Source organism: Chanodichthys erythropterus, chromosome 18 (assembly GCF_024489055.1).
Source record: "Chanodichthys erythropterus isolate Z2021 chromosome 18, ASM2448905v1, whole genome shotgun sequence".
Lineage (NCBI taxonomy): Eukaryota > Metazoa > Chordata > Actinopteri > Cypriniformes > Xenocyprididae > Chanodichthys > Chanodichthys erythropterus.
Genome location: NC_090238.1, coordinates 35,694,418 through 35,704,638, shown reverse-complemented (window position 1 = coordinate 35,704,638; position 10,221 = coordinate 35,694,418). Strand labels below are relative to the sequence as shown.

At 36.6% G+C, this 10,221-nt stretch overlaps 1 protein-coding gene across 3 annotated transcripts in view; it reads right to left on the bottom strand.

The window, feature by feature from the left end:
• Positions 1-3,023: 3,023 nt before the first annotated feature.
• Positions 3,024-10,221, bottom strand: part of stard9 (StAR-related lipid transfer (START) domain containing 9) — a 62,420-nt gene continuing 55,222 nt past the window's right edge. For 2 of the 3 annotated variants that reach the window (XM_067367890.1, XM_067367893.1), the window contains 10 exons: positions 9,707-9,907; positions 9,433-9,616; positions 9,191-9,328; positions 8,160-8,253; positions 7,909-8,075; positions 7,762-7,826; positions 7,484-7,686; positions 5,676-5,755; positions 5,428-5,586; positions 3,024-4,752 (listed from right to left, as the gene is read on the bottom strand). In XM_067367890.1, coding sequence (XP_067223991.1) covers positions 4,651-4,752; positions 5,428-5,586; positions 5,676-5,755; positions 7,484-7,686; positions 7,762-7,826; positions 7,909-8,075; positions 8,160-8,253; positions 9,191-9,328; positions 9,433-9,616; positions 9,707-9,907 — 1,393 coding nt within the window. In that variant the 3' untranslated portion in view covers positions 3,024-4,650. Of the gene's footprint in view, positions 4,753-5,427; positions 5,587-5,675; positions 5,756-6,897; positions 7,280-7,483; positions 7,687-7,761; positions 7,827-7,908; positions 8,076-8,159; positions 8,254-9,190; positions 9,329-9,432; positions 9,617-9,706; positions 9,908-10,221 lie in introns of those variants that run through there. The other variant, XM_067367891.1, reaches the window with a different exon arrangement.

Below are 10,221 nucleotides of genomic sequence, written 5' to 3'. Positions count from 1 at the left end.
ATGGCGTTCCCCACCCTTCCACTGCCCGCCTCTACATCAAGCCCTGCATTAATATAAAACCGCAAATATTCACAGTCCACCTCTAATCGATAGCGACTAGTGTCGGTAAGGGTATGCTACTTCAACTCACTTTCTTTAGGATTATCTTACATGTTGAACACTTGTTGCTTGTTTGTTTTTTTCGGTAACACTTTATAATACTGCTGCAATAATATGCATTAATTCATGCTTATCTAATGCACAGATAATCATGTTTTAATGTATGACTCATTACTGCATCAGCAACTAATAAAGATTCTATATGATTAATAGATTAATTAATATATGAATTGTTATTAATTAAATGTGTCATAATGTATGAAGTCCTTAAAAATGTATTTTATTAACTAATAGTGTAAGTTAATGTGTTAATTACCACAATGGTTTCCAAAACTTCCAGTTTTCTGCTTTCAAGTCAAGTCAAGTCAGATTTATTTATATAGCGCTTTTACAATTGGTAATTGTTTCAAAGCAGCTTTACATATTAGAAGCACAGAAAAAAGGGAAGTGGTTAAAAATAAGCTGTACAAACAAGCGTGGTAATATGTAACATATACAAGATGGTGCTACATTAAGCCAATGTCGGCTGACTCCCAGGGGTGGAAAAAACCCCCTAGGAGAAAAACCCAGCGTGTTAGCACTGGGAAAAAAGTCCTAGGAGGGAAAAAAACCCTTGGAAGATATATATAATATATGTAAATGGATATGGAGATCAAAATCTGAATTATACATTTTTATTATAGAGATTAAAAATCGATTATATATAAATATATGTAAGCGGATACAGGGATTAAAAATCTGAATTATAGATGCAGCCAGAACTGGATCTTTAGGCCCATTGTCTCCTGGGCTACATTGTAGTCAGGTCCAGACACAGGTTCTCCATCTGATCTGGATACGGCCTGGATCCAGCACCCGGCAAACCTCAGGATAAGCAGAGAGACAGATATTAGCGTAGATGCCATTCTTGTTCTGATGTACAGGTATATCTAGTGTTATAGGAAATGTTCTCGGTTCCGGCCGACCTAAATATGGCAGCGTAACAATCCTTTAACGGATTTGAAAAATGTTAATGTATTGATAATGTGTTATGTGTATGCAAGAGCAAAGAGATGTGTTTTTAGTCTAGATTTAAACTGACAGAGTGTGTCTGCTTCCCGAACAATGCTAGGAAGATTGTTCCAGAGTTTAGGTGCTAAATAGGAAAAGGATCTGCCGCCTTCAGTTGATTTCGATATTCTGGGTATTATCAACTGGCCTGAATTCTGAGATCACAATAAACGTGAAGGACTATAATGCATTAAGAGCTCACTTAGGTACTGGGGAGCTAAACCATTTAGAGCTTTATAAGTAAGTAGCAAGATTTTAAAATCTATACAATGTTTAATAGGGAGCCAATGTAATGTTGACAGAACTGGGCTAATATGGTCATACTTTCTGGTTCTAGTAAGAACTCTAGCTGCCGCATTTTGGACCAACTGTAGTTTGTTTAAAAGCCGAGCAGAACAACCACCCAGTAGAGCGTTACAGTAATCTAGTCTTGAGGTCATTAATGCATGAACCAACTGTTCCGCATTTGTCATTGAGAGCATATGTCGTTATTTAGATATATTTTTTAGATGGAAGAAGGCGTGAGCATGACCGCGAATGTCACGTGAGCATGACCGCGATAGAGATTATAGTCAAAACCAAACAGATGTTTTTGTCAGAGTATCTGAGGCATGAGCTGTACAGGCTCCGCCCTCTCCTGAAAGGGCAGGGAGCAGCAGCTCATTTGCATTTAAAGACACATGCACAAAAACAGCTTGTTTTTCCTTCCATTCAAAACTGGGCATTTATAACATGGTATAATAAATAATCTGTGGGGTATTTTGAGTTGAAACTTCACAGACACATTCTGGAGACACCAGAGACTTATATTACATCTTGTAAAAAGGGGCATTATAGGTCCCCTTTAAAATGCCTACAAACAATTATACCCACATTCATAGTATTAAAAGATTACATAAAGACTAAAAATACGTATTAAATAAATGATAACATTAAATTGGATGTCACAGATATTGTGTCAAATTCATTATGCAAAGATATAGTCCTTCTCAGTGTTTTCAGTTACTCACTTCACCCTTTTTGGCCTTAGTTTTGGGAAAGTACAGTATAGAGATAGACAGGAAAGTGTGGGAACAGGGGAATGGGATCGGTGAATGACCCAGGCCACATATGAATCGGAGTCCTCATCAGCAAACAACTCTTTTTTTAGGCCACCGGTCCTGTAATAAAGAACAGAAACCACAATACATTTTTCTATTTAATTGGAATAAAATTGAATTTACCTGATCACTCACCTCGCCTGACCTTATTACCTTTTTTTTTTCTTTGATAGGATTTATGTTTTATTATTCAAATTACCACCAGAGGTCATCTTCGTCCAACTAATGGTCTCATCTTCTCCATTTATGGCTTCATTCAAGTAACAAGTACAGTATTTCCAGTAGTCATTTCACTATGTTGGCTACTGCTCACGGTCAAGAACTTACGATTAAAAATCCAGAGAGATCTGAACAACTTAACTAGTTGAATAAACAATAAACATGTATTAGATTGCTTATTAATAAATGTTCACCTTTTGATTATTCTTGCCTCTAGTAATTATGTGTCTGATTTTTAATTTCCATCCTATTTTGGGTTCATTTTAGCCAGCCATAGAGTCATTTTTAAACAAAAGAAATCTGAAACCATTAAAGATTAATTAATATTTTATGTCTAAAGAAAATAAGTATATTCCATATATTCTAGTTCATAAGAGCCCTTCCCTTACTCCTTCATTTGGTCTCTGGTGTGGTTATAACCTTGACCTCAAGAACTTGTTCACTGACAGGTATCTCAGATACCTTTAAATACTAAAACAAAGACTGACAACAAGAAACTTGTATGAAAAATGCCAAATGTATTTAATAAAAATATGTTCTGGTTCATAAATTAAAAGACATTAAGATTTTGGAAGCTCCTGCAAAGAAACATTAAACAAGTCATAATGAAGAGAACATTTTAAAACATATCAAATGATAAATTATATTACATTTAGACATAATAGATTACATATTACAGAAGGCATTTACAGTATATTAAAACAATGTGATTATATAATAAAAAAAAGTAATATCCTTCATTTATAGAGTATACTTTTTGTTTGTTTCAGTGATTCAGAATCCACTGGTCTTGTAACATTCTACAGTGCTTGAGCAAAGGCTCTCTTGATTATCATGTCAAAATGTAATGGCTTACAAATCCAGATGTGTGTATAATCCATACAGCTGAAGCCACTGTAGAAAGCATAACAACTCATTAAAAATGATTAACATTTGATTGCATTTCGTTAAACAGAGAAACTTCAAAGAACATTTTGCATACACATAAAAAAACAAAATCAAATAAAAATGGCAATACTGAAAGTATCAATAATAACAACAATAGCTTTGCAGTCTTTGCAGTTTTATGACAGTCAATTTATCTCATTTCACCCAATATAGAACAGAAATCACAAAAATGTTGCACAAACAAAAAAACAAAATTCTGCTACAAAAAAAGAGACATGCATGGAAGGCACTGTACTGCATATTACAGAAAAAAACATCTCTACAGCTTCAAGTTTTATACTAGTTATTTGTGAACATAGCTTAAGACAATGCTATGCATTAAAGGAATACTGTAATACAGTGAATTGTTTTGATATGAATATCCCTTCTTACAATAAGCAGAGCTATGTATAGTGTAGAGACGCACCGACACTAAATTTATCCACCGATACCGATAGCTGATCATTCAGAGTGATATCTGCAGATACGATACCGATAGTTTGGGGATCTGCGTTTTACACCTTCTTTTAAATTAATGATAATTTCATTATAATTAATAATTAAGCATTATATTTTTTAATTATTATATTTTGAAAGAAATGCAAATAAAAACTCTCCATTTCATCAACTTTATAACTGGTATCGGTTATAAAAAACATTACTCAAATTAATATTAACACACATTAACTAAATTCTGAAAATTAAATGAATATTTCTTAACTTTCTGAATGTAATTAATTCATATAATTACTGTTAATATTGAACATCAAACTGTTTCTTAGCATTTTCTTTACACAAATTACAAATTCAGTGCTTTTTCATGCCCTCTTTTGATTGACAGGATATATCAGCCCTGACTATCAGCTGTTTTTAAACTATCAGCCGATAGCCAATAGTGTGAAAATTATATATATCGGTGCATCTCTAGTATAGTGTAATCAATTTAAAATGATAATCAAGTTATAAATATATACATAAATAAAAAAAAATAGCTTTGGGTCTTTACTTTGATCAATCAAAGTATTACAACTTTTTTTAGAATAAACAATACTTTGGCACATGGGGGCACCCCAAACTGTTTCCTAATAACAAAAAAATAAGATGTGGCAAGATAAATTTGATACACAATATAATCATACCATCAGTGCTACGTGAAGAAGAATCAAGTAAAGAGCAAGAACATGAGGTGCAAATCTTAGCAAAACCTTCAGGGTTTTAGTGTAAGTGCTTGTTGCTACATGTGTAACCTGATTTGTCACAAAGAAAAGAAAGAATCGAGGTCTGCTATGACAGCTGCTTGCTTCCTAGATACTGAATTCAGCAGTCTAGGAGCCAAGGACGGGCTTCCCAAATCGACCTATAGGGAACCATTGACAACTGATTATTTACCATCTCAGGTAACTTCATAGTTCAAAGGATAGTTCACTTAAAAAATTTAAAATATCCCATGATTCATTCAAGCCATTCTAAATGTGTATATTTCAGAGAAACATGACTAGTTATAATTATATTAAAAATATCCTGGTTCTTCCAAGCTTTATAATGGTAATGAAGTGGGGGAGAGATTTTGAAGCCCAAAAAAGTGCATCTATCCATCATAAATATAATCCACACGACTCCAGGGGGTTAATAAAGACCTTCTGAAGTGAAGCGAAGGGTTTTTGTAAGAAATATATCCATATTTACAACTTTATAAACTACAATAACCATTTTCCGGCAAATGGCCGTAGGATTACGGATTACTTTTATGATGGATGGATGCACTTTTTTGGGCTTCAAAATCATGAGCGCCATTCACTACCATTTTAAAGCTTGGAAGAGCCAGGATATTTTTTAATATAACTCTGATTGTGTTCGTCTGAAAGAACAAAGTCATATACACCTAGCGTGGCTTGAGGGTGAGTAAATCATGGGATAATTTTATTTTTTGGGTGAACTATCTCTTTAAGCAAGCATAATGCTAATGCAAATGCTAATTTATTCAACTGATTCACAATGATGAGGGAAAGGACACAAGGGTAAACAAGCTTACTTGTAACAAATAGATGACCGTGACGACCTCTCGACCATTACGCTGGCTGGGTTGAAGGATCCACGCGCTGGGTAGCATCTCACCACGAATAGTATCCACACTGGGACGTGGCAGTGTCTCCTCAAATACAGACTGCATGGCCAGCACCCACATATCATCCTGAAGGAAAGAAGATGGATCAAGATAAATGCGTGATTAAAGTAAAGTACGTTTGGTTAAAGACAATCACAGAAGAGTACACACAACACCTGTTTAGATTCTGTACTGAGGCAGCAGAAGTCCCGCGGCTGTTTAAGCTGGCAGTTGGATGTGTCCGTCAACAAATAGACTGATTGGAGAGAAAGAAAGCAATACATTCAGTGAAGGTCCATTTGAAGATAAGTTATAATCATTACCTCTATTAACCCTGCTGTATTATTTTTTAAATCCTTTAAGATAATGTAATAACAGATTGTACGATGTGATCTCAAGACTGACAGCTTCATGCCAGACTGTATGATGAATTGTAGCCAAGATATCTAGCCACAATTAGCCAGCGTTAGCCATTTGTGTTCTCATGTTGACTCTGCCAGAACTTCGTCAAGGTCTAAGACTACATTCAGACTGTCAGTCCAGATCTAATTTCTGTGCATATGCGATATCCGATCAGATTTAGCAAGAGAAAACGCGAAAAAATTCACATTAAAAATGCGATTTTTACAAATCCGCTTCGAGCAACATTCATATGTGGTTTGAAATCCTATTCAAATCACATTTCTGGAAATCCGTTTCAGTCTGTCTGCTCTGATCGGACTTCACCTTGGTTTATGTGACTTTCTCATACCACGTAAAATGTAAACATCAGACGTTGTTATAGGACAAGCTGAAAGCTGCTGCAGAAACAGAGACAGCAAGGGAAGACAAAAAAACTTTGAAATTAGTAGTTAACTAGTTACTAGTTAAAGGTGCCATAGAATGGAAAATTTAATTTACCTCGGCATAGCTGAATAACAAGAGTTCAGTACATGGAAATGACATACAGCGAGTCTCAAACTCCACTGTTTCCTCCTTCTTATATAAATCTCATTTGTTTAAAAGACCTCTGAAGAACAGGCAAATCTCAACATAACACTGACTGTTACGTAACAGTCGGGATCATTAATATGTATGACCCCAATATTTACATTTACATTTATGCATTTGGCAGACGCTTTTATCCAAAGCGACTTACATTGCATTATACTATACATTTGTATCCGAGTATGTGCAATCCCTGGGATCGAACCCATGACCTTGGCATTTCTAGTGCCATGCTCTAACCACTGAGCTACAGGAAAGATATTTGCATATGCCAGCTCATGTTCAAGGCATTAGACAAGGGCAGCCAGTATTAACATCTGGATCTGTGCACAGCTGAATCATCAGACTAGGTAAGCAAGCAAAAATGGCAGATGGAGCAATAATAACTGACATGATCCATGATATCATATTTTTAGTGATATTTGTAAACTGTCTTTCTAAATGTTTCGTTAGCATGTTGCTAATGTACTGTTAAATGTGGTTAAAGTTATTGTTGTTTCTTACACCTATTCACGGAGACAAGAGAGCCGTCGCTATTTTCATTTTTAAACACTTGCAGTCTGTATAATTCATAAACACAACTTCATTCTTTATAAATCTCTCCAACAGTGTAACATTAGCCGTTAGCCACGGAGCACTATCAAACTCATTCAGAATCAAATGTAAACATCCAAATAAAAACCATACTTGCGCAATTAGACATGCTGCATGACGAACACTTTGTAAAGATCCATTTTGAGGGTTATATTAGCTGTGTGAACTTTGTTTATGCTGGTTAAGGCAGTCGCAAGCTCTGGGGACAGGGATCATTTTGTCACTTTGACAAATTATAACAATGTTTATAATGAAATACTCTTAATATGCTGATTAATAATGCTAAATGTAAGGAAAAAAACTAAACATCTAAAGGCATCATGCCTTAACTTGTCACAAACCTGGTTTAATTATTTGTTTAGAAATTCAAAGGCAAAATCGTAGAGTGTACACTGGGATTCACCTAGTTGAGTGCATTCATCCAGTGGTCGTGTCCAGGCAGATTTAATAGACTGATGGTAGAGGTGAGTCTTTGAGTGATCTCGAACTATACACCACAGACTGGCCAAAGGTCTCTCCAGCTCTACTGCTCCAAGAAACCCATGAGCTGAGGGTCTGGAAGTAGCCTTGTGAAAGACTTGAACACCTCTCTCCACGCCTTGATGCCTAATGATTAATGAAACATGAGGATGGAATCCATGTAAAGTTTTATACATATGTAAACTATGCATATTACTGTACCTCCAGCCAGAAGCTGCTTTCCCAGCCAGCAGATTCCTCACATCACCTCCAGAGGCCAAATATACCTAAAACAGATAAGCAAGTCCATGACGTATTTCACATCGACATGCTCTTGCATATTTTGAAACGCAAGTTGGAGTCGCGTACTTCTGAAATAGCACTGGCAAGAGTGCTGTCTGCGATATCCTGATATGAAGTTGAAATAGACGAGGGAGAGCCAAAGGAGAGAGTACGTTGTCGAACACAGGGAGGAGATGATGGAGTGGAGCAGGACTCAGGCTCATATCCAGTGACAGATGTCTCCAGGCTGACATCTAGAGAGAATAGTGGATTTGATTAATTAAGTGGATTCGAAGCACAGCCCTTGGGTTTCCAATTGTTTCTGGGTTATTGCTCACCCTGGACTGATAGCCATCTACGCTGAGCTTTTGAAGTCTGCAAGGGGATCATAGGAGGTCGAGTCCTTGCTTTGAATTCTGAGGCTCCATTTACCTGAGGAATGAGGTGAAGAGCTTAAAAAATAGCTTTCTAAAGGCAAGGATTAGTTCACTTCAGAATTACAATTTCCTGATAATTTACTCACCCCCGTGTCATCCAAGATGTTTATGTCTTTCTTTCTTCAGTCGAAAAGAAATTAAGGTTTTTTAAGATATTCCAGGATTTTTCTCCATATAGTGGACTTCACTGGGGTACAACGGGTTGAAGGTCCAAATGTCAGTTTCAGTGCAGCTTCAAAGAGCTCTACATGATCCCAGACGAGGAATAAGGGTCTTATCTAGTGAAACGATCAGTCATTTTCTAAAAAAATAAAAACTTAAATACTTTTTAACCACAAATGCTCGTCTTGCACTGCTCTGAGATACACCACGCATTACATAATCACGTTGGAAAGGTCATGCATGACGGAGGCAGAAGTACCGCTGTTGGGCAAAAAAAAAATCATTTTCTCATCCAACTTCAAAATCGTCCGACATCTTTGTTTTACCTTTTATTGTCAAGGCCGTTGTCAATACTTCCGCCTATGTAACGCATGACCTTTCCAACATGACTACGTAATGTGCATCGCAGAGCAGTGCAAGACGAGCATTTGTGGTTAAAATGTAAATACATTTTTATTTTTTTTTAGAAAATGGCTGATCGTTTCGCTAGACAAGACTCTTATTCCTCATCTGGGATCATGTAGAGCTCTTGGAAGTTGCACAGAAACTGACATTTGTACCTTCGGTTGGTAACTGTTGAAGTTCACTATATGGAGAAAAATTCTGGAATGTTTTCCTTAAAAAAACTTAATTTCTTTTCGACTGAAGAAAGAAAGACATAAACATCTTGGATGACATGGGGGTGAGTAAATGATCAGGAAAGTTTAATTCTGAAGTGAACTAATCCTTTAAAATAACACAAAAGCACACTTTTTAGTGTGGTGCCTTACCTGTATTAATGGTGAGGAAATGTCTTTCAGTAAGGCATTGCTGCTATTGTACCCTGAAGTGGGCCCTGAGGAAAGACTCAGGTTTGAACCACTACATAAAGTACTGTTACTAATGCGTGTGCGAAACAGCAGGTCATCCTACGTAAGACAGGGAGAGAAGGAAAGAAAATATGAAACGACTTCAAAATAAGCAAAGGGCAGTAATACTTCATAAGAATTAAGAATGATCAAGCGTCACTGACCTTGACTGCCTGCGAGAGAGCTTGCTGCTGTAGTCGTCTCTTCTCCCGCTCGGCTCTCTCACGGAGGCGGTCTCGTGCACGTGCAATCTCTGCTCTCGCCTCCTCACGGGCTCGGCTGTAGTCACGCAATAGAAGCTCAATGTCAGATGGACACTGACCCTCCTGCCTTGGTGGATCAGGAACTCTGGGGGAGAACATCTGGTTTAGTATATAGAATTACAGAATTTTACCATGAACTTTAACATCTGTAATGTTTAATGCATTTCCAAATCACCTGCTGGTTTCCACAATCTCTCGTCTGAGCTGCTGCAGATATTCTCGACGTCTGCTAGGCAGGTCTGAAATTTTTTGAGATTGCTCCTTCTCATCATTTATAGGGATCCGATGCTTACTGGGACTGAGACTCCGAGCCCGACGACACATCTGGAGACGGGCTTCTCTCTCTTTTCTCAAACTTTCAATGTTCTTCTTATGCCTAATGACAGAATATAATTCCATTCATAACAAGCTCGGAAAACTAAGAGTGCTTTCACACTTGGTACAGTTGCTTGGTCCCAGTGTTGGGTGTAACTCATTATTAAGTAATTAGTTACTGTAATTTAATTACTTTTCCCTTGAAAAAGTAAAGGGATTACTCTTAATTTTTCTGTGATTTAATTAGTGACTTCTGATGTAATTGCATGAAAAACTGTACAGACTATATGTATGTAAATATGCATTTTTAATGAAACATTTAAATACTGTGGTCAGTTCAAGAATAATTAATGGGATATTCCATGTCAAATCAAC